Consider the following 25,410-nt stretch of genomic DNA (forward strand, 5'->3'; position numbering starts at 1 on the left):
CACTTCTAAATTTAGTTTGCTGGTGGCGTTTCTTTGCAAAATTGTGAACCAGGTTTCCATCTGGCTGGGGAGAAATTTATTTCCATGTTAGCATTGTAATAATCACTAGGAAATTGCTGCAGCATTTAATTTCCTTGCGTTTAAGATGAGTTCTCAGAGCAATCTCTTACACCTGTAACATCTGGTGAAAGGTGCGAAGAATCCACAACCAGTGAATAATGCCAATAAAGTGAGTCAAAATATTATATGAATACTTTAATGCAAAATGCTTAACACTTAAAATTAGCAAAGCTTCATTTAAATTAAAATTTCATTTAACTAAAGATGGTTAACCCCAAGAATTGTACAGTAGTTCATTTCTGCTATATAATAATGCCCGTCCAAATGCCAAAAAGTAAGAATGGCATTTGTTAGCTGTCATTGCTCTCCATTGCTCTTCTAAACACTAAGGGTGGGGGAGGGCACACTCAGACAGACACAGAACAAATCACAACCCAAATAAACTGTGCAGTTATTCCCAGTAGTTACAAGTCATTTTGACTAAGCTGCCAAACCAAACAGCTAGAGAATAACTGCATGATGTTCCAGAGCTGAGAAGAGGTTTTATTTTTACAGCTTGGTAGAAGTTCTGCACTAGGTGAGAAGTCACAGTTTAAGGATGCATGTTCTGTAAATAGTTACTAAATATACACATTTAGTGTCTGTAAACACTAGAAATATACAATTAGACAGAGTACCCTCACCAGGTACAGTTTAAAAAAGAAGATGAGGTAACATGAATCTCAAAGTTCACAGGAATCCTGTCTGAAGTTTGAACAGCTGCCAGTATTCACTTCCAATGTACAGGGTCTAAGGCGTCTCTGGACCCTCACGGTTTGACAAAACTCGATTCACTGGCTTTCAGAATGGCAACTGCATCTTTGACTGCATGGTAGATAACATTCTTCACCTAAAGAAGTTAAAGAAAATATGTAAAAGAAAATAGTCAGTTTACTATTAAATCTAAAATCTGTTACTAGACACAAACTTTCCCACTACCAATTCAAATCCCATTCTCTCATAATGTAACACTGAATATTCAATATGAAGTGTCAGTACTTGAAAGGTCCCTGGGCAGTTTTAGGCCAATATTCCATACACGTTCTAGACCCACGCCTCTTGGGAGAACGTCAAAGACCCCTTCCACAGGCTTTGGCCCCACCCCTGGCAAGTACAGGGAGAAGCAAGTCCAAAGATAGTTTTATTTTTCAGAGTTTATATTTTCCCCTAGTTTTCCAAACGTGAAATTATATGTTACGTAGTAGACTATTAAAAGCCTTTAAAATCCCCCCCCCGCCCTCAGACCTGCGTTGGGTCCCAGGGACTCTGTTCTGCCACACCTGAGTTGGGAACACTAAACCACTGAAGGTCTGCGTTCAAAACCCGTCTGGCAGTAGAGCAAGGATCAGAGGTCGGATCTATCCATTTTCAACACCAAAGCCTTTCTCTCTGGGTGCAGTCTCTTACAGAATCTCACCAATACCACACCAAGTGATATTTCCTGTCTGCCCAATTACACAGTAAAATCAGATATAAAGCTCTTCATCAACTCACTATACCAAGTGTGAGTTCACTGACTCTTTATAAGGTAACTAATGGGCCATGAAGCCAGAGTTAGCAAATGCCAGGAATGAGTGCTGTTTTTACCTGTAATTTATCTTCATGATTGGTATGGGTCTGTGACAGATAACGGAATTCCTGAGTAAGCCAGAAGCAGTGTTTAACATGCTCTGGAGAAACAAAATCTTCAGCCACTTTGATACAGCTATATAGATTATGAACCTGAAAAACACCAAGACACATCGGTCACACACACTGAAGTTTGTAGTAAAACGAAAATAAGAAACAAAGTAATGGTTCTTGCCTGATGTGGAGCTCCTGCTGGGATAAACACCACATCCCCAAGAAACTGTACAATAGCCCAGCCTTGAACTCCATACTCTTGTTGAAGACGCTTTCTTAGGGACCGGTCCAAATACCAGCTCTGATCATGAATGGGATCATGGTCTGCTGGGTTTTCTTGACCTTGCTCTTCTGATACCTAGAATATATTCAAAACATTATGAAACTGAGCAACATGCGAAGGCCTGGTGAGGGCCAGGCCCTCCCCTACCCAGAACAGTGTGGGCAGCCAGCAACTGTCAGGCCTCCTTTAACACAAATGCCTTGTTGGCAGAGACAGGTAGTAGACATTTAAGACATTAAGACAGAAATGACTTTCTGTCATTTCCTACAAACTGAGACTGCTGGTCCGTATATTTTTATAAATACATATTTAGACAATATTTTGGTCTGGACTTTTGAATATAAGTTGGCTCAAGCTCCTTAGAAACAGACTTGCTGGTTTTGTAGTTAATAAAAACCTGCATTCACTTAACAATCTGATTTATCAAATAGTCACAAAGATAGCTGTGTATTAAACTTGTTTATTCTAGACCCAGGATTAGGCAGCAGACTCAGGGTGACAGTATCAAAAACAATATGGTGATCAGCAGGTTTCCTTGAAGAGTCAAATGATCCTTAGCCGGAAACACTTTGATTAAACTGAAATGCTGGTTAAGATCTAACAGTGTTCATATCCATTGCTCATGAACAACTGAAGAATATCAACTACAGATACCTGAGCTGCAACCAGCAGCCTTATTGGCGAACAGGATACACCCATCTTTCCAGTTAACTAGAACTTCCACATACAGACCTTTGTGAATAACCCACCAACTATAGGAGACTCTCAGGATCTTCAAAACCCTTGCATCTCTTTGACTTTTCACAAGCTAAGAGCCACGAGTAGGGCCAGAGGCCTCCCTGACCTGCTACTAGGTGAGGGTGGACAAAACCAATAGGGTCTTCTGTAACTCACTCAGAACGTGCTAACCACAGGGCCCAGGGATGACAGAACTTGTTTGTGAAGTGCTTATTTTCAAGGCAATAAAAACAAATTCATGCTAAGAGATGCTCAGAGGAACTAACGACAGAGCATGAAAAAATCTCCAAAAGCACTGTAACATAAAGCACAGATGTAAGGAAAAAGACAAGGCCTCCTCTTTTCAGAAGTGTGAGCCAATCAATTAGAAATCTTTGGTTCTTAATGACCAGCTTCAGCTTATCCAATCTGATGTGAACAAATTTAACGTCTGATGTTGTGGTAATTCCCCAGTAACCCAGTCAGTTCCTGGCATATAGTCATTTATGATACTGCTATTCTCCATGCCTCTCTTCACACACCATAGAGTAAAGAGCACACCTTTTTAAGGAATTCTCGTATTTTCTCTGTGTCCTTAGCAGCATATATGTGCCAGAGGGCTCCTGGTTTCTCTTTTCCTTCAATAAATCGTTTTATTGTGAGTTCATCAGAGTCTCCATCTTGAATAGTTTTAAGGACTTCTGGAGCAAGAGAAAGCAAGTATCAGGTCACAGCCTCCAGCTCAGAGAGTAAGCCCCACTTCTATGCTGTACACACCCTACCTTCTTCCTGGTCACACTGTCCTTTGGGAATTCCCACATAGACCATGACATTGGCTGCATCGGATACATCTAAATGAAGATTTGTTGTCCCATATTTCCGATCTTCTGGAGTGATTAATCCTGCAAACGGAAAAATGCCTTAAATTTACTAAAGGCTGCCACAAGTCCTTCCCACTCCCTGGGGGATACCTGATCACAAAATTTAAAAGCTGCTTCTCTAATCATGTAAAACAATATTTAATATTAAATTATTTTAAACTTTTAACTATAAAAATCATTTCTTAAATATTTAATTATAAAAATAATGAACCAACTCCCAATACCAGGACTCTGCCTTCTTTTGATAGGCAAAATGGGATAGACAGACCCTCTAGGTGAGAACAACTAAAAATCCTGGATCAAATTATTAAAACAAATTTTTTTAAATGAATCAACATGCTAGCAAGAAAAGAAATACCCAGAAGCCACAACAAGAAAGCAGGACTCAGGAATGGTAAAGTGGATTACTGAAGCTGGGGTTTGGCAAAAGCACATTTGCTCACCCAGATAAGCTCAAGTTTTGGTCATCGCCATCTAGAAAGACTCTGGGGCAACACACAAACTCCGTGGTGCACTCACGAGGTGCAGTCTAAGAGAAACGCCCTCACACACATCCAAAGCCGAGACCACAAACAGCTGTACACTCTGTATAAGAAGGCACACTGTTTAACCTGTTCCTGGGTCCTCCCAACCAGAAAGGAAAGGGGGCGAGCTGGAGCCTGCAGTCCCAGCTGTGCTCACAGTGCAAGGGCTCAGACACCACTCTGAAAAATGACTGCTGTTTAATGTTCATGATAAGGTATGAGGTGTTTGAAAATGAACACATTTTTATTATTTTCAATCCCTAACCATCACATTTTTCTGTGTATAATGCACAATCTTATTTCCCCCTCAAATAGTTGGGCAAAAAGGTGTGCATTATACATGGCAAAATGCAGTACTTACTCTAGATAGAAACAAGTTTGTCATAGAAAAAGCTTTGCACTGCAATAGCATAATCAATACAATATATTAAAATTAAATACAATTAAAATTAAATAAAAACACAACTGAAATGCAAAGAAAGAAAGAAAGAAAGAAATGCTTTGCAGAATAACACTGCCATCTATCTATTGGTATCTAGAGGAAAAAGATCTGCCGCTAAGTTACTCAAAACAGAATTATTTTGAAAACTTCTCAGATGACCACTTCTAACCTATAAAGGTTCATTTTATTAAAACATGGATAACAACATACCATAACATTATACCATTTACTTTAGCAGAAAAATGCTTTCATTTACATAAACTCACTGTAAAACCCTACTGTGAACAGAGTATGTCCTGAGTTCCTAACCATGCAGCTACTTTGAAGAGCTTGAGGAAAACAAACTCGGGGAACATGCTACAGACCCACAGACATATTCAGGGTCTCCAAACTGAGACCCGAGAAGCAAAGGGAATAAATAAGCAAGGGGATTTTTGCCTGCCATGTCCTCTCTCCCACCAACATTTCTCACCTTACACTGGCAAGACTATGGCCAATGCCCTGGGGGAGCTTCGCCAGCTCTGCTCCTGGCGCTGCCCTGGGCCGACCCCACCATGTACCAGAATGGTCGTACTGAGGTCCAAGCTCTTGATCCCACCTTCCTCCCCAAAACTCTCTTAAGAACATGGCAAAAACAGCAGACTCAGTCCTTTCTTCAGGAGAACTGCCATCTCATCCTCAAATCTGAGAGATTGCAGTTGGGAGTAATTATGGGAGGAAGGAATAAAAAAAGTAACTTATAAAAGGACTTGAAAAATGGGGGACAAATAGTATAAACACTACATCAAATTCACTGAATAATTCAAACTGAAACTTCATTCAACAATAAAGTGGTAAATAACCCTTTCAAAATGGTCAACTCTAATCCAGACCTGGACAGAGACCCTAAAAAACTGGTCAAGGTCACAACAATCACAGAACAAGCTGGTAACTGTAGAAACCAATCTCAACCCTGAGCAATCCTCCTTGTTGAGTTTGCTAAGTCATGTACAAACAATGAAAACCTAATTCAAAGGGTACCTTACATACTAACTTTAACTACCAACACAAAACACTCCATTTATGAGTAGATGTTAAAATAGCTGGAATACTTTCGGGATAACCTAAATGTTCAGCAACATTGAAATGGTTAGTACAATTACATTCATTCAATAACGTACCACGCAACTATTAAAAATTATCTTCCTAAGGACTATTAAAAGCTAGTATGATAAAGTCAGAATCATGCAGGAGTGAGAAGATTCTCTTCTTTCTCCTCTTAAATTTACCTCAAGTAGAAAAACTTGTAAATCATATAAATGTCTCACAAGTATGCTGTAAACCTGAAACTAATAGAATATGGAAATAGAAAAAAATTAAAAAATAAAGTTGTATACCTGAAATTTATGTTTTTAACCAATGTTACCTTAATGTTTAATTTTTTAAAAATTTGAAAAGGACCATTAAGCAACATGTAAAGATTTTACAATGTAGTTATTAGGTGCAGAAAAGAGAAAGGTGGACAGCCAAGTATGCCTGACAACCACCACTGTGAAAAGGAAACACACATGCACACGTCCAAGGAATGAAAGAAAAACGCAAAAGGAAGCCTGCTGCTGTGTGAAGTGTTAGGGTTATACATGTGTTTCATCTCTCCCTCTCCCAAAATCAATTTCCTAACATCTGACTTGCTTTATTTCCATTATAATTTTTTCAAATTAGTCATTTCCTCCTTACCGTAAGCATTATACATCTTGGGACCCAGATCTGGCCTAACGAAGTAGCTTGGCAGCCTGGAGGCCAGGTTCAGTTTGCCGTCCCTCCGTGTGTACTCAGGTAGCGGAATGTTGGCCATCAGATCATCAAACCTGGTACAGAACACAGAGTTGGAAAGATAAGCCTGCCTTTCTAATTCATTATTGTGTGATTTTCTTGTTCCTTCCAAAAAGAATAAACAAAACATCTGTGGTCATGAAGATGGAGACCACTAAAACATTAACAATATTTAAAATCAGAATTAAAAGAGTTTATGAATAAGTCTTCTTTCTTCCTACACCATATACATGCATCAAAATGATCTGGAATATTTCAGACAAAAAATTGGAGCAATGAATTGTAGACATGCAAGGATTTATTTATGCCTTAGTTCTGACGATCCTTTTCAAAGTTCAAGCTCAAATCAGGAAAGCAAATCTACCAATCTAGTTATCTTGCTGTCTAATGCAAGACATGACTGTAGCACACTGAACCCTGGCAAGTGCACATCTGAGCCACCTTTTCTCTGGCAGAGCACTGCAGGGAAAACGTGTGGAGCTTTCATTGCTCATCCAGATCTAAAAGTCAGTAACAGTAACTTCGTCTCACTTAAAAACACACACCTCCAAAGTTTATAGACTAGAAATGAAAAATCAGCCTAAGTAAAACTATGGGAACTTTGATATTTCCCTGAAAACTATGTTGTCACCATCTCAAAAAAAAGAATTTATCCTCCCAAGTCAAGGACAGAATCGACACCCAAATCATACCTGGAAGGCATCATATCTCTAAAATCTTCTCCTGGTGGCCAGTCCTTAAGTTTCAAGACCATTGGTTCTTTCTCATTTTTCAGTCGGTCTGAAAAATAATCAGAATAACTGAATTGCTCCTATTCATAACTCAGAAACAGACCAAAATAAATGGCAAATTAAGCACTTTATGTTTAACAACACAAATAAAATTTATCTCTGCAAAATCTTCCTAGTCTGATACATTTTATATATAAACATTATTTTTCTTTAAAATTCCCCTCCATCAACTGCTAATCATTTTCTACAGTGCCAAGAAATCCATTTGTACCCAGGAGGCAGCAAAAAAGAAAAAAGATCAGCAACTCATTTGTCTCAGGGTCCTGTTTCTTCTAGATGCTTATTAAACAGCTACTCATTCTTTGAGATTTCTGCCACTCCCTTTGGCCCATTACATACAATGGTGTTTTGACAGGTGTCCCCCTCACTCAGATCCAGTCTCCTCCTGTATACAGAATTCTGGAAGAACGGAGTAGCTCCCCAACTAGTAACAGCAATGCACTGTAACAATCAAGGTCACAGTGGAAGGTGGGAACAGTTTTCTTCTGAGACTAGCATGGAATAGAAATGGCTTGTTTTACTCAGACTAAAACTAACTGATGTTCTGTCCAGGGAGAACTAGGACCAACAGCACCCACTCTCTGCCCCCCAGCTTCTGACGACACACATGGTTTAATCAGAACTATTTTCTTGTAACAGTCAGAACTAATACCTGTTGCAGGTAATGCCAAGGAACTAAAAACTGTATCTAATTGGAAGCTATACTGATAATTATAATTAACAGCAATGACAACCATTATTTCATTTATTGCTGTGTTCCAGTCTCTGCTAAGTATTTTAGTAATTTAATCCTTATAATTAAACCCAATATTCCAATAAGGTTAAGCATTATTTAATATTCTCAGTTTGAGATGAGGAAACTGACAGATGCCCAAGGTCATCCAGCAGAATTGGAACTGCAATGCAGGTTTGCAGGGGACTAATATTTGCATGTTTTACAGCCAACCAAGCACTGTTCCATAGCCCAGTTTAAACACTATACACTCTAGAGGGCAATAAAGACAGGAAATCACAGGGTACAATGGATGTTCAGAACACCAGCAGCAGTTCAGTGTGGGTGGCACACTGGGGGTATGCACAGCAGATCATAAGTATGGAAGAGACAAGCTGCAGTTGACTCTGGAAAGTTTGAGCCCCAGTAAAATTAAACCACTGAGCTCGTATAACAAGCACACATAAGCAGTCAGGATTCGAACCCAGGCCTAACTGGATAGCATACTGTGGTGGGTGTGTCATCAGATCCCCTTCAAAGGACCTGCTGCCCAGACACAGCTTTAGGGTCTGCCTCACTGAGAAGAGCTGCCTCAGCAAGTCCCCGCCCTTCCCAGGGCAACAGTCTCTAGGAACTGAGGAAGGTAGGTGAGAAAAGGCCCTGACATCTCCCACTTCAGCCCAATCTGAGACAATGAGGGGCAATACTCGCTCCAGAACTCCCTGCCACACTGGCTGAGCTTTGTGGAGCCTGCGTTGCAGCTGACTCCTTTTCCATGTCCAGTCCAGCTTCTCACTTTTCTTTATTCCATCGATGCTGATCCCTAGGTAAATATCTTACATCTGAAACTCCATCTTAGCATCTATGGAAAACCCCATCAGGCCTTACATAAGAGTTAGCTATAGCTTTATTATAAAGTGTGTTTGATGAATGGGTCATGATCTATAAATGTGGGTAACAGGGAATTAGGAAGCAGATTAAAAGATTGAAGTATGTCTAAAAAGAATAAGAGTGGTAAATGAGCATACTTGAATTACTGAGTCTGAAGAATGAATGGGCCAAACCTTCCATCAGGAATGGGGGCACAATGACCCATTGCTGTGTTGACATGAACCTCAGGGCCTTGTGTATACTTCATGACCTTGGAAACAGTTTAATGACTGGCCAATACACAGAAAGGGCCAAACCTCAACATAATAAGTATAAGCCTTCTTACTGCCACAATCATGCCTCACCCACATGAAGCAGACAGTGACCAGGAGACTCTGTATTAAATGAACTCACATTCCCTGGCACCTTCAAGTCTATTCACCTTGCCAAACAACTAAAAAAAATAGTGACATACATGAAACCACCAGTGCTGAGTCATAAGCCCTGGCTATGTGTTCTCCTCCTGCTGGGCAGAAGTAGAAGCACAGCATTCCTACCACAGGATGGACATGGACACACCTGAAGGACAGATGCCCAAAACCTCACCTTTGTAAGAAACTACAAGATGAATTTGTCTCAGATCAAAAACATAAACTTTGTAAAAAGAAAGGGGAAGAGAAGACACTAATTTTAAACTCCAAAATCCTGAAAAATGCTGTTGTTGCCAACAGCGTCTCAGATTCCTGCTATTCCTATGGCCCTCCTTTCACACCCTCAACACTCCTAGAAGGTCTTTAATACATACTTGGAACATCTTCGAATCCATCCCAGAAGTCTCCTACTGTGGCTCCTGTGATGATTTCATTGGTCCTACAATTAACTAGGTCGACTTCCTGACCTCCAAACTCTTTTCTGAAGGATTCAGGTTTCCAAAGTTCAGTGTTCAATTTGTGATGCACTCCTGACACCATCACTGGCTAAAGAAGAGAATGAAGACGTTAGTTTAAACTCCTCCGGCTCTGACCCCGTACCTGTGCAGCTCCTGGTTTGTTTCTCTGTGGGTCACCTTGTCCCAGATCCCCACAGGCCAGCCTAGACTCTGAGCTCCCACAGCATTTTCTGTCTTCACGACTCATCTGCTGCACACACCCCTTGCTCTCAAACCAAGTTAGTAAGGGTCTAGGAGCAAGGATCACACCTTCTGACTCAGCTCCCATTATTCACAGAACACAAGTGCCAGGGCTCAGGGCCAGGCAGAAGATGTGTGAGACAAGGTCAGCAGGAGAGTCCCATTCGAGTGGGGCACTGCCATGGCCTCCACCCTGTTGTTGGTGGGAGTATGGACCTGAGATTGCCAAATCCTTTATCTAGGATGAGTCATGCACTCAATTTTAAAAACATCATATTTTCCATGCCGGTGCTCTAAATACAGTCTGTCACTGTCATCACGAGCAAATATTATCAGTATACAAGGCTAAAAAAAGCTTTTTTAGAGGAATTCCGCCAAGATGGAGGCGTAGGTGGAAGCACTGCACCTTCTCGCACAACTAAGTTTAAAAACAACAAAGTTTTAGCAACAAAAATGCAGCCAAACCACAGAAAATTGAACTACACGGAAGTCTGACAACAACGAACCCTTCAGCCAAACCAGTAAGAAGGGGCAGAGGCAGCAGCAAAGGGGGGTTGGGCAGGAAAGATCCACCAGACGGACATGAGCACGGGACCCAGGTGTGCCAGCAGCCGTGGGCAGATCCCAGGTGTGAAGAAGTGGGCAGACCCACTGAGGGCGCAAGGCGCTGGACCCACTGAGGGTTGACTGAGGTCACACATTCACGCGCAGATAAACCGGTGAAGGAGCTAGCAGTGAGACGGATCGAGCAGGCCTCAGCAGCAGGAAGTGGCAGAGGGAACCTCCATTGTCCCTCTCTGACCCCGCCCCCACATACAGCGTCACAAATCAGCGACCTGGGTGGCCCCGCCCTGGTGAACACCTAAGGCCGCCTCTCCTCATAGTAACAGGCACGAACAGATCAAAACATGGCTCAAGAACAACTCAGAGCCCCAGAGCCAATAACACTAAGCGATGAAGAAATAGCCAAACTTTCAGATGCACAGTTCAAAACACTGGTGATCAGGATGCTCACAGAACTGGTTGATTTTAGTCACAAATTAGAGGAACATATGAAGGCTAAACTAATTGAGATGAATGGAAATATACAGGAAACCAATAGTAATGGCTTAAAGGAAACTGGGACTCAAATCAAAGAAGTGGACCAGAAGGAGGAAAAAAATGACCACACAGAAAAGGATGAAGAAACAGGAATTCAAAACAATGAGGAGAGGCCTGGGAACCTTCAGGACACCTTTAAACGTTCCAACATCCGAATTATAGGGGTACCAGAAGGGAAAGAGGAACAGCCACCAGTGGAAAACTTATTTGAACAAATAATAAAGGAGAACTTCCCCAATATGGCAAAGGAAATAGACTTCCAGGAAATCCAGGAAGCTCAGAGAGTTCCAACGAAGTTGGACCCAACAAGGAACACACCAAGGCACATCATCATTACATTAACCAAGATTAAAATGAAAGAGAGAATCCTAGAAGCAGCAAGAGCTAAGGGGACAGTCACCTACAAAGGAGTTCCCATCAGACTGTCAGCTGATTTCTCAAATGAGACCTTATAGGCAAGAAGGGGCCGGAAAGAACTATTCCGAGTCATGAAATCCAAAGATCTACATCCAAGATTGATTTATCCAGCAAAGCTTTCATTTAGAATGGAAGGGCAGATAAAGTGCTTCTCAGATAAAATCAAATTCAAGGAGTTCATCATCACCAAGCCCTTATTATATGAAATGTGTAAGGGACTGACCTAAGAAAAAGAAGATAAAAAAGATAAACAGTGAAAGGACAGCAAACTCACAGTTATTAACAACCACACCTAAAACAAAAGCAAACTAAGAGGACAGCTAGAGCAGGAGCAGAACCACAGAAATGAAGATCACATGGAGAGTTAGCAACAGGGGAGTGGGAGAAGGAGAAGGGAGGAGAAGGTACAGAAAATAAGTAGCATAGATGGTAGGTAGAAAATAGATGGGGGGGGCAAGAATAGTATGGGAAATACAGAATCTAAAGAACTTGAGACACGTGGTCATAAACTAAAGGGGGGAATGGTGGGGGAGGGGGTGTGCAGGGTGGAGGAGAATGAAGGGGGAATAGAACAACTGTAATGACATAATTAATAAAATATATTTTAAAAAGTAAAAATTAAAAAAAAAAGCTTTTTTAAAAATTTGGGGAGTTAACTATGTACATTTTTCTATATGGCAATTCTCTAAGAGCAAAGTATTCCTATAGTGAGAACTCCATTTAGCCTAAAAAGAGAAGCCAAATTTCAGAAAACAAGCCAAAACCTAAACTATCAACCAAAACTTAAGATGGAACAATGTTACCCTGTAAAGCAGACCCCTTGGGAAACTATACAACAATTATAAGATGAACCCCTTGGCTCTAGCCCACCTAAAACTGCCATCGGCACCAGATTTTAATTCATGGACTACCATAATATTTTGCTCAAACTGCCCCCAGTCCCATCAGCCTCCTAGTCAATACTTCCGCTCCTCCTGTTGAAGTTTAGCACACAAGAACAACTAAGTCCAGAATGCTCTTATCAAAACCCAATTACTAGTTGGAAGCAATCAAAACCTCACAGTCACACTCTGCCTTAATTATATTCACCCTAAATTATAAAATACAGTAATAGGAGATAAAGAATATACAACTTATATTTGGAGGGAGATGTGAGGAAGGGATGTCAAGTGTGACAAAGGAACTGGAGAAGGGGGCTCTGATGTGGACTGAGGGAGGGGAGGACCCGCCTACCTGCCCTTGTTTCCAGCACTCCCTAAACACGTTCCAGTTGCTCTTGTTGTTGGGATCTTGCAGGCACAGCAAACGATTGTCACATAACCAGTAGTGAGGGGTGTCAAAGCCCAGAATGCTGGGCTTGATCGTCAGTCCTTGAGGCCTTTTAGATAAATCAGAGGAAGTCTTATTTTGCACCAAAGAGGCAAAGATGTCATCAAGAATTTTTGGTGTATTCTTGAGTCCATTTTCTGTCTGAATTTGAGGAAAAACATACAAGTTTCAATATGTTGTTCCCTATCACCAAAAACCCATTCCTCTAATGGTGGGGCAAGTATACATTACATACTCAGAAAAGAGTCCAAGCCAGGACCCCGAGACAAAAAGCTGAGTCTCCTTCCCCAATCTGACAGCACAACTCAGAGAAGTGGGTACAGGAAAAAGTATGACAGGAGAAAACTGCCCAGCCTCATACTATGACCCTGCAAAGCCCACCTGCCAATGACATGGCCCCTTCTGTACCCACAAGAGAAAGCCTAGGATTCATATGATTCATTTCTACTTTTTTTCAATTTTTCTAGTCTCATCTACTTATCTTTACTAGGCAGAGTACAAAAAACAAACAAATGAATACCTTTCCTGTAGAGGAATTCAAAAGATTTCGGAGGAAGCCAGAACTGTTGTTGCTTACAGGTGTCAAAATAGTGCTGTTGAAAGTATGCAGGACTGTGCTGGATTTGCTTAAAGGGGGGAGAGGTGGAAGGCATTTGATTTCATTCTTTAAAATTGGCATCATTGGTTGTTTTTCTAAAAATAAAACCAAAAAACATCCAGATGGAAAAGCATTCTGAAAGGCAAAAATCCCTTACTAGTTTTCTATTAACAGACTTACTTTGGAACCTGTTTTCATTTATTGGAACAAAAAAACTTACTCAGGACAAATACTTAATGACATTATTGATTTAGACAAGAATTTCCAACTGGTATGAAAGTAACAAATGTCTAATATCCAAGGCATTACCACGGTAAATGGTATTTTTTAAACTTCTGTTTTCTATTTGTTTGTTCCTGGTGTGCAATATACAACCGATTTTTGTGACTAGCAACCCTGATAAAGGTTTATTAAAAATATATTCTTTTAGATTTTTCACACATATAATTAGATTGTCTACAAATTTTGATGGCTTTATCGCTTTCTTTCCAATTCTAATATCTTCTTATATTTGCCTTAATGCAATAACCAGTACTTCCAGTACAATGTTTAATAAAATAGTGTTAGCAGGTATGCTCATCTCTTTCATAAACATAGGGGGAAACTAAAACAACAAAAAAAACTATTCAACCAATTTAAAAAATTCAATCACTATTTATGATGCTTCCTATCTGTTTTATTGTAGAAGCTAAGCATTAAGCATGTTGCATTAAGCTGTTACATTAAGCATATTCTACTCTGTTACTAATTCAAGATTTTTTTAAAATCACGAATAGGTATTACATTTCACTACTTTCCTGTGTCTCATCACATGATTTTTCTCCTATATCGGCACTTCTGTGACACCTGTTCGTGCTGCATAATTCCTTTAGTTATAGTGTTGAATTCAATCCACCAATATTATGTTTAGGATCTTTGCATGAAAGACCTTGACATGCAATGTTTCTTTCTTTTAACATAACCAGAAAGCAGAAACACGTAAATTCTAATCTAACTACTTGATTTCAAAAGCCATGTTCTTAATACTATCATCACACATAGATGAGAAAACAGATTTAAAACAAAAAGTTGAAGCCCAAACACTGCAATTCAGACAAAAGAGGAACTGTGCGTAAAGTAAGAATAAGAAGGCAAAAAAGTCTCAAGTCTCAACACTACCCAGTGTTCCATCATCAACAAAAGTTCTCCTCACTTTTGAACAACAAAAGTTCAAAATAGTGCTCTATTTTGAAAACACTTGCATTTATGTCAGGTCTCAGGGTGACTATAACCACTTTCCATTCTACATGAACTCCAACCACTCTGTTCTCATAGCAATTGTGGTTGCCAAGTCTCGTCCCAAATGGACTCAAGTTTCCAGGAACCTACAGGAAAGCAGGAAACACTCACCCTTGTTTTCCTTGTTGACATTCCCACTGGTTAGGTCTGCCAGCCAGTTTAAAGGAGATGTGCTGGCTGGACAGGCTGGCTTTATGCTGCTGGCTGGCTTAGAGGCAGTGCCCCCGCCCAGGGCCATGGGCTCCAGCACCAACGGGTTCTGTTGGAGCATGGTTCCAAGAGTCGGTTTTTCTCCAGCTAAGGAAGTCTGAGTATAAAAGGAGAATTTTACACAAGGTGAAAAATTTAATTTTCCTTTTCTTACCTTCTCTCCTAACAGCTCACTAGTAAGAGACAAATATCTAAAACAAAAGCAAATAACAGACCTGGACCATCACCACAGGTATAGTAATCTTGCAACTATACAATAGAACTATAAGATAGGAGAGATTTTAATATTTTAGCTTTTATGTATTATTAGTAAAAACAGACGATATGTTAAGAATTTAAACACAGTAAAATATTCCCCCCTCCACCCCTTTATCACCCATCTCATACTCGTACATATCCCGGGCCTTCATCTACTGTGTTGCTTTAAAATAACCAGTTTGTGCCCATCTCTCCTGTGAACTTATCCCAGTATCCCCAAATAGGCACTGGAAACAGAGCTGCCAGATGAATGAATAAATGAGGCAGGACAGGAAAGTACAGCTGTGATTTCAGAAGGAAACAAGATGCACAGAAAAGAAAATGCCCAGATTTACATAGTGAACCAGGCTTTAAAATGTAATGAACACCTCTTAAAAGAAGTCAAACAGAAAACAAAACAAAACAAAACAAAAAACCCCACACACCCTGGAAAAAGCACACAATGTATCTTTCTGTTACTTAAAAATCTATCTTGACAACTCAACTGGTGAGGTTGTACATGCATTACAAAGAAAAAGGCCCTGCTCCGTGTGGCTCAGTTGTTTGGAGCACTGTCCTATAAACGGAAAGGTCTCGAGTTCCACTCCCAGTCAGGGCACATACAAGAGGCAACCGATCAATATTTCCTGCTCATATTAATGTGTGTCTCTTCCTCTCTCCCTTCACTTCTCTCCAAAATAAAAAAGCATGTCCTCAGGTGAGGATTGAAAAAAAATGAAAATGATAATCAAATTCCTGTTTGGTGTACTTGCCCTCCCTTTACATGTGATGGAATTCTGTGGTGCCCAATTATGTTTTGTTTATTATTTCTCAATTAATGATGAAGAAGCTGAAGCACACAGAGATCAGTTAATTTGAAACAAAGTTATGCAACTAGAAAGTGGCAGGAAACAATTAAAATTCAGCTGTGACTCCAGAATCACAACCCTTCTACTCACGCTGCCTTTTATGTAAAAGTAATACATTTTCTGATTAATAAACACGATGTGGAATACCGATTATCGGGGTAAGAGAAAACGAAGAAGACAGTGAGGGTAGATGTGCTGGTGGAGACAGATGAAGGGGATGCCTCCGGGAAGAGCATGAGCACAAGGAAATGTATACTTTTTTATGTTGAGTGGTAGGGCACAAAGATTCATTGCAATATTATTTCCTTCAACTCTTCACATATATTACAGGAAAATACACTAAGTAATTTTTTAAAATTTAGAGCTTATCTGAATCATTTTTACTCTGTAAAATGTAAGTTTTTAAAAACCCATAAAAACTTGACAGTAACTAATTAGACTATAACAGAGGAGGTTTTTGCTTTTTTAAGAAACACAAATTTTAAATCTACTACTGAAAGATGCTACAGATGAGGTCCACAAAAGTGACATAAGAAGAATGGGTCTATGAAGTATCAGATGAAATATGAATTCTTCCCACTGACAGCTATCCCCATGTTCCTTTCAAACATACTACAGAAATCCTTACGTTATTTAAAAGCAGACAGACATCACGAGGATGGTGAATCTAGCATAAACAGTAATACCTGTTTTATGTCTTCCTTTGAAGCTGGCTTGGAAAAGAGTTTGAATTGCCTGTTTGAACAAGGACAATTTGCCTTTATTCCCCATTTTGCTCTTACAGAATGAACAATGTCTCCAACATCATAGAGGGCTAAAAAAAGGGCACAGGCAAACATATGAACAAGGATATTAGGTATTTTGAAACCTCAACATTACAAAGCAGAAGTTGATGTTTCCAACAGTATTATTTTTTAGCAGCATAGTGCTAACACTGCCTCCTTTTCAGCCTGCTAAGTTTGTCTTCCCCCAAATGCATCATTTTCTTTCCTTCCATAAAACTATTTACAAGACCTCAATCAAAAAGTTTTGCAGCCATTAACACACTTCTGGACTACGGTACACACTTAAATCAAGTAAGCACATAATTATAGTACACCAAGTAAAATTAAATTACCAGCCCCTTTGAGCTAAGCAAAACAAGGAGGAAACAATTATTGCACTGTGTGAAATACCTTTTCCAGGAATGATCTGTGTAGGCATTAGGTTCTCTGGTTCATGTATCTGACTCTTTACACATCTTATCCAAGAGAAAGTCTTGTAGGCAGCACCTGCAAATTAACTGATTTGTAGTAAATGCTCTTCATGGACTCTGGCCCCAAATACCTCAGGAATCCATTACGACAAATCAATAAAAGGCTTAATTTAAGTGTATAAGGGGCCAGGAGGAGAATCCAATCAGTTCTCACCCTGTTGGCAGTTTTTCCTCTTCATCCGGTAGCAATCTACACACACTCCAAACCCACACCGAGGACACACCCAGTGCAGGTTGAAGATGGTGGTGTCACACACATCACACATTTCTCGAACACCTTTGACAGCCCGCTTCCAAGCAACCTGTCCTATAAAAATTAATAAATCACTTAGTCTCAGGAGGAGAGGGCTTCTGAAATAAAATGCCTAGGGGGAAAGGAGTTGATGTTATTCCTCCCACTGACTAGAGTTCTTATTAACTCTGTTCAACATCCGGAGTCCATCCCAAATCCACCCCGCCTTCAGGCCTCTTCACACCATAAATAGTTGGCTGCAGTTTTTCCCTCTGGGAGATGCTCAGGTTCTGCTCCACCCCCACATCCCCCACCCTCCAGGAGCTCTGCATGCCACTGGTGCACAGTTATCAAGCACTGCCGAATAAAATGAATGGAAAAAGCAGCAGTGGCTACACTGGAGTTCAGACACATGTATCACACAGCAGTGGTTCTTCACCTTCGGGGGTCTCAACTCCCAAAGGTGGTCTGAGAATCTGAAGGCATCATGGACCATGCTTTCTCCAAAAGAAAATAGAAAGATACACAAACCTAACATTTGGTGTAGTCTCAGGTTATTCACAGGTGACCTGAATCCACTCAGATTGCCCATTAAAAACTTCAGGGCAATTGGGGAAATGGGAGGAAGCAGCACATTTTCTTAGTGGGAGGCAGGAGGGCCACCACAGTCCACGACTGGTTCCTTTCTGGGACAGCCAGAAACTCAATTTTGTTAGTGCAAGAAGTGGTATGGGCACCCAAGATGAACTCATACTAATCAAACATCCAATAAATTAAGGTATAATCCAAAATTATGCAACATAGCATTTCCCAGTCCAGTGGCCAAGCCCTGGTAACTGTGGGAAAGGGCCTCCTGACACTGGGCAGGACATGTACCCTCCACCTCGCCCACCTATGTAAATGTCAGATCAGGTGACCAGATCAATATCAGAAAGCTTCGAGAAGTCCTGGGTCCCAGAAAAGCCACTGTATGCTCACCAGAACAAGCGTTTCTGTCTCTCTCTCCCCTGAACAAGACAGATCAATACTCTTACATTCTTTTTCAATGAAGAACACTTTTCCCAATCCAGTTTGTAGTTAATTCATTCATTCTTGAGACTGACTGCAATGCAAATGACCAAGTTCATTTTGCACTGAATGAATGCAAATGCTGAGTGAACTTCTGCCATTTCATTAAAACACAATAGCTCATTGCACAATACACAGAGCTTCAAGCATTTTGTAAATTAGATTTTATGAACTTCACCTTGTTCACTTGGATTAGATGGTTTCATTAAAGAATATTCTTAGGTCTCTAAGCCACCATTTAATGATTTTTTTGGTCATTTAAAAGACAAAGTAAAAGTATAAAAGTTCAGATCTGCATCCTAATGTCAGGAGGAGGCTCTGCACGCCACTGGTGCACAGTTATCAAGCACTGCCGAATAAAATGAATGGAAAAAGCAGCAGTGGCTACACTGGAGTTCAGACACGTGTATCACAGAGTACACAGAGAAGATACACGTGTATCTTCTGTGTGGAGACACACAGAAGTAGACAGGGTAATGTCCCTGGGAACACCTTGTGGTGGCATCTTTCAGTATCACTCAGTGAATTCCTCTCTCCAACTCACCAGCTGGTCAGAGTAAGTAAAAAGGAACAGAGTAATCCAAAAGGCAAAGAGGAAAAGTTAATCATTTCAATTTTCAAGGACAGAATTTCTCAATTATGCCTATTTCTGTATGGAAAAAAAAGTATCTTTCAGATGACTCACTTACAGAAAAGAAAAAACGTTGGTTGCTTAAAAAAGCCCTGCTGATTCAGGAATGAAGCGAATATATTCCAAAGAAGTGTTTCTGTATTCCAATCATTTACGTACCACCTTCTAGCAGTTACTTAATTTCTTTCTCTAAATTTATTACTTTTATTTAAATGCATATAATAAAGAAACTTTGTATCTCTACCAAAATCAGAAAACCAGTATCAATTCTCAATAGAAGATTGTAGGAGAAACAACTTAAATAAGATTCTTGACTTTATTAGAATCTCTGCTACCCCAAGAGAATGGAGTGATTCTAAAGCTGCTCTTCTCTTCAGCATGACTTTGGCTGCCCCCAGAGCTCACGATCCCATTTCCCCACCTTGATCTGAATTCCTGGCTCCTGGGAATGCCCCAAATCCCATCCCTTGGATTCTGAGATGTAATGGTACCCATGCTTGTCCAGTAAATTGTTTTTGTTTTTAAGCTAGCTTCAGTTAGTTTCTGGTACCTATAGTCAAAATTCTTAACACTGGTAAGTGTAGATGTTTGTATGGAAACATCATTTGCCTATGCAAAGTTTGAAAAGATATCCACCAGAGGGATGGAAAGGCTTTACCTTAAACTTTCAACTATTTGGGGGGGAAAAATGATGGAAGAAAATGTGAGACTTAAAAGATAGATGCCCCTTGGTGCTTGTGGTCAGTTATCTCACTTTTACAGAGGATGTGTACAGAGTGAGGTGTACTGTACTCCCAGACATCACACCTTGAGATGTCATGAACGAGCTATGGCTCTAATGTGTCTGTCACCCACACTGATCGATTCCTGTCATGCACTGGGCTGTCAAATCAGTGTGAGAGTGGAGCACACCTGATGTCCAAGCTGGGACATCAAGTATTTCCTTATAACCTCGACTCTAACAGAATCATTTTTATCTGAGCTTGTTCCCGTTCTCATTCGTGGGGCCCAGCCCACCAGACTGATTCAATAAGTCTAGGGTACAGCCTGTCCACTCTAATTTTCTTTGAAATGTATTCCTAATTAAGAATCTTTATCCTAAAATAAATGAGCCTGAGGCCCCAAACCCCTTTTGGTGAAGCCGCACTGCTGGTAAGGTTGTACAAATTTCACCACTACCTTAACTTAACCGTTCTTAACAAAAAGGAGTTCTACTCCTTTAGTAATTGACCCACAACAAAATCCACAGAGCAACTGGCTCTGATGAAACCAACAAGTAGAATCTGTCACAAAAGGAAAAATGGATCCTCATTATACCAAAGTCATCTAAACTTTGAGTAAAAATGAAACCCATGCAATCAAGACTTAAGTGTCACTCAGGAATAAAAATCAAGTTGGACTAAAAAATCCTAACCCCTAAGAAATGCTCTTACTGTGTGGCTCAATAGTTGACATAGCTTCCTTTTCAGAAATCACCATTTGACAGAAGTGGTCTCCAATGTTGGCCAAGATATACTTTGCTGTGTCCAAATCAGTCCCCACAATGTTTTTGGTTAAAGGCAACCATAAGCCAATTGCTTCACTGTCATACTTGTTTGGTGTTAAGAAGCCTGCTACTCGCAACACACCATGTTTGTTGAATTGTAACCTAGAGCAAGTAGAAAAAAGAAAAGTGCATTTCACATACATGAAAAATTAATTTATAACTTATAGTTACTACTTAACAAATTCCTTCCTAGTTTTCTATAATCTCCACGGTTAATTACAGCCAATTGTTATTTGGCAATGCCAGTACAAAGATAAGAAAAAAATCTTCAAAACTGTGGTGGTAAACACCTGCCAGGCTTGGGGACAAGACCAATCAATCACAAGTCAACAGAGAAGTAAAATGATAAAGAAAAGGTGGTAAATAACCTGATCAGATCTGAATACAAAAACTGCTTCAAGAATAATGCTCAACAATGGAAGGCTAATCCTGGACAGTCATTGAAGCCATGGCCATGTAGATCCCTAAGGTATTTAGCACCAATGTGAATCCTAGCTGCAAATTATGGTGTACGCTTCTGGAGTAACAGGCAGTGTTAAGATGGGCCTCAGTACCTAAAAAGCAGAATACTTCCTCAGTATTCTATTTCAATATTTTTAACACTTGAATATTTTCTCTAAGCTATGTGTTAATTTTTAATTTATTTAAAATTGAACATTATATGTCTAGTTGGAGACACACAGAAGTAGACAGTAAACACAGAGTGAAGTAGGAGATGACAGGTGTAACACTCATTAAATTTTATAGGAACCAGGAGGAAGTATTATGATGTGCCTGGAACTAAGGTAAAGACAGAAATAGTAACTGAGCTTGACCTTGCAAAAAAGGGTAAGTAAGAGAAAGCATATCAGAGAGATGCTACTTCATACAAAAGCAAAACAAATGCAGGGGTCTTGATGTCTTCACTAGTCACTGGCAGTTATTAAAGCTCTTAAGTCTATGAGACACACATAGGGTTGCATTTTAGAAAACCATTTATATAGAAAAACTTAGAATGAACTAGAAATACACTGAAAGCTGCATAACAGATGCAAACTTATTTTAAGCATTCCAAAAGAGAGATGCAAGTTTTTAATTGCTTAAATTAGAGATAGTTATTATCCTAAAACATGAATTTGAAAACCATTCCAAAGGCATCAGAGATGGCCAACAGGGCTTTATACTGAGACCCTGCCCCATCCCTTCCTATTTTATGTGTAGGAGACTTTAATGAGAAACAAACTTGACAAGGAAGCTAATGACAGCTTCCCTCTTCACCCTAAATATCAAGGGGGGAGGGGGAGGGAGGCTCTGTTTTTTAATATTATTATATTCTTTTTTTTAAAGATTTTATTTATTTATCTTTAGAGGGGAAGGAGAGAGGGAGAGAAATATCAATGTATGGTTGCCTCTAGTGCTTCCCCTGCTGGGAAATAGCCTGCAGGGAACTGGCCTGCAACCCAGGCATGTGCCCTGACTGGGAATAGAACCGCGATCCTCTGGTTCGCAGGCATGTGCTCAATTCACTGAGCTTTACCAGCCAGAGCTATTATATTCTTTTTAAACAAAAGAGTGAGTTTGTTCTAGTTTCTACTAGACTGGCTTCTACTACAGAACATTAAGCAAAGGCACCTTCCCTTTCAGAGGCCAAAAATGGGAAAACAGCTAAGTCATAAAACCAGTAATTTCTAGGCAGTTACGAAATAGTAATTTTTCCTTTAATAATATTCAAAGGAAAAAAATTATCCCCTCCATGAAGTGTCACTATAATTTAAACCAAAACCAAACAATCTCTCATGCAATGAGTCCAGTTATACCTTTCACATCAGAGGAGCTAATGACATGAAATCAAGCCTATAATAGGAATACAGAGATCTGAACAAAGCATTACCATTTTGTGCTTTCTTCAAAACAGATACAAATACCCACAAATACATATACACCTTAACATACTTACCTGTGTCAAAAAAAACCCCCCAAAACAAAAAACCTTACCCTAGACAGGAAACAGAATAGAGCTAACCTTTACTGAGAAATTAGTCTGGGTCAGGTGTTATTCAGAATATAAACTAATATATGTGTATGTTAACATTCCAACCATTACCATAGCTCTACAGGCTACACACAAAATTTATCATGGCATTTTTGAAATTTTCTCAGGAATGAACAGGACAAACTACTACTTAAAAAATTCTAGTTCATTAACTAAAACTCAATTTAAAAATTACCCGCACTGGTTAATTAAATCTTTCGCCTTTTACTAAAATGCCTATGCACTTAATTCAGTTCATCAACAACCTTTAGTCTGGATAAAATGAAAAGGGAGAAGGAAATGGGAAGAAAGTAAAGTCAACACTTAGGTGGGGTTTATGATTAGAACCAGTTGAACCTGAAAGTATCTAGATTTCTGAGAAAGTCAATCATATCTAAAGTTCATCTGTAACAGAACACACTATTACAGATGAACTTGAAAACAAAAAAACAAAAACCACAAAAGATATGGCTGCCTTTTTTCACTCAGGATCACAAATAAAAAAATTAATTTGGCTTTTAATAAATACAATATATAAATAAAAGTTTTTATCTGTAAAACTAGAAAGGATTTTCTTTAAAGATATGCCTCTTCTTGCTGGCAAAGGTACACAGAAACAGGGATGTTCAAACCCTACCAGTGGACATGGATGCAGGTGCAACCTTCCTCCTGCAGGGCAATATGGTAGACCAAGAGTATCAAAGCCTAAAACATGTACAACTTCTGGCCCGGTATTGCCACTTTCAGTAATCCTTCCAAAGTAAATAATTGGAGATATGAAAACGGAGATGCTAATTTCTGCATTATTTTCAGTGGCAGAAAACATAAAATAATCCTAATACACCAACCAGGGAACTGGTTAAGTGAATTATCAAACAATGTTATTATGGATTCTTACATAGTTATTCAAAAGTATTTACAGAAAAAGTTAACATGATCAAGTGGTGGTTCCTACTATGGAATGGGAAAGTATTGTGAGTGAGATTCAAACAGTCTACATGAGCACACTCTGGGGATGCTGTGGGTTCCATTCCAGACCACCGCAATAAAACAAATATTGCAATAAAGCAAGTCACATATATTTTTTGTTTTCCAGTGCATCTAAAGTTATGTTTACATTATACTGTAGTCTATTAAGCATACAATAGCATTTTGCCTTAAAAACAATACATAGAATCCAGCTGGGTAGCTCGGTTGGTTAGAGCATCATCCTGATACGCCAAGGTCATGGGTTTGACCCCTAGTCAGAGCTCATACTAAAAACAACCAGTGAATGCATGAACAGTTGGAACAACAAAACTGATGCTTCTCTCTCTCCCTTCCTTGCCCTTAAAATTGATAAATTTTTTAAAAAATGTACATGCCTTACTTAAACTTTATTTCTAAAAAATGCTAACCATCATAAGCCTGTTGGAAAAATGGTGCCAGCAGACTTGCTTGACTTCAGGGTGCCACAAACCTTCAATTTCCGTTTAAAAAAAAAAAAAAAAAAAAGGGCAGTATCTGTGGAATACAGTAAAATGAGGTATGCTTGTACAATACACCAAGTAGTATATATTTGGTGTATATACCATTGTATATACACCAAATATATACAATACACTCGTATATATTTTATGACCACATATGTACTAAAATACATGGAAAAGTTAACAGTAGTTATTTGTACTGGTTTTCCAGAACCTTTAGGATTTTACTGTTTGTTAACTTTTAGAAATAGAAATTTATATTTTTAAGCTTCTTTGCTTTAACAAAAATTAATTATATGCAGTAAGGTCTAGATTGCCCTGGGCATAGGAGAGCAAGGGTGTGTGGGGGGAATTGGGACAACTGTAATAGAATAACAGTAAAATATTCAATTAAAAATAAAAGGATATATATATTTATATATGTATATACATAAATATAAAAGCTCCAGATTGCCCAACAAGGGATTAAAAATAATTATCACTACTCTTTTTAGTTCTGGATTTGCTATTGCTAGGAAGGGGGAAAAGTATGCTCTAGGACCCAGATTATCTGAGTTTTCTCCCAACTGCCTCACCTTCTAAAGTGAAAGAAGCGACAAAACACAGGTGAATCTTTCTGTTGTTCTTTATCCTTGCGGAGACTGTCCAAGCGACACTCCCGGCACTTGGGCAGCTGTGCAATAATGTTCACACAGGAGTCATCTTGTACAAAGGCCTCACCACTCTGCTGCAGCTTCTTGAGTTTGGCTGGGTCTGTCAAAACTGACTTCCGGGATGGGACTAGCAAAACAAAAGATTAAGGCAGTGGACCTCAAATTTTTAAAATATGACATCAATGTGTTACTTAAATTCTATTCAAAAGGCCAGTTATCCCAAAGGGAGAACTCCTAAATAACTGGTTCAATTGTCATTCCTAAAAATGGCTTCACAGAAGACAGCTCTCAGAGCAATTAGAAGTTTTACTCTCTTTATAAAGTAATTTTCATTTGGTGAACATATTTGGCAACTTAAAACCCCAAACTCAACAACTGGACTCACAATTCCAAGAAGTGTATACTTCTAGTCACAAACCTAGATAAGAGAAATATTTCAGGAAGATTTTTCCATACCAGATACTTAATTCAAAGTCACTGCAACATTAGCAGTGCACAGAGGTGGGTTCACCTCAACTAATACAACACCATACAGAGGTCAATCCTGACACATTAAAAAAAAAAGACTGGTTTAAGGTGTGTTCTCTGCAAAAGCTAACCATTCTAATAAAATTAAAAAGAAA

At 39.4% G+C, this 25,410-nt stretch overlaps 1 protein-coding gene across 3 annotated transcripts in view; it reads right to left on the reverse strand.

The window, feature by feature from the left end:
• Window positions 1–240: 240 nt before the first annotated feature.
• The window catches only part of KDM3A (lysine demethylase 3A), a 50,081-nt gene continuing 24,911 nt past the window's right edge, over window positions 241–25,410 (reverse strand). For all 3 annotated transcript variants that reach the window (XM_037159695.2, XM_037159696.2, XM_037159697.2), the window contains exons 11-26: window positions 24,710–24,914; window positions 20,542–20,756; window positions 17,332–17,484; window positions 17,098–17,193; window positions 16,609–16,736; window positions 14,718–14,913; window positions 13,251–13,423; window positions 12,635–12,871; window positions 9,560–9,731; window positions 7,074–7,161; window positions 6,286–6,416; window positions 3,505–3,624; window positions 3,284–3,423; window positions 1,904–2,080; window positions 1,687–1,821; window positions 241–949 (exon numbers count right to left, since the gene is read on the reverse strand). In XM_037159695.2, the coding sequence (XP_037015590.2) occupies window positions 869–949; window positions 1,687–1,821; window positions 1,904–2,080; window positions 3,284–3,423; window positions 3,505–3,624; window positions 6,286–6,416; window positions 7,074–7,161; window positions 9,560–9,731; window positions 12,635–12,871; window positions 13,251–13,423; window positions 14,718–14,913; window positions 16,609–16,736; window positions 17,098–17,193; window positions 17,332–17,484; window positions 20,542–20,756; window positions 24,710–24,914 (2,447 nt within the window). In that variant the 3' untranslated portion in view covers window positions 241–868. The remainder of the gene's footprint in view (window positions 950–1,686; window positions 1,822–1,903; window positions 2,081–3,283; window positions 3,424–3,504; window positions 3,625–6,285; window positions 6,417–7,073; window positions 7,162–9,559; window positions 9,732–12,634; window positions 12,872–13,250; window positions 13,424–14,717; window positions 14,914–16,608; window positions 16,737–17,097; window positions 17,194–17,331; window positions 17,485–20,541; window positions 20,757–24,709; window positions 24,915–25,410) is intronic.

Source organism: Artibeus jamaicensis, unplaced genomic scaffold, assembly GCF_021234435.1.
Source record: "Artibeus jamaicensis isolate MK-2021 breed Jamaican fruit bat unplaced genomic scaffold, CSHL_Jam_final contig_384, whole genome shotgun sequence".
Lineage (NCBI taxonomy): Eukaryota > Metazoa > Chordata > Mammalia > Chiroptera > Phyllostomidae > Artibeus > Artibeus jamaicensis.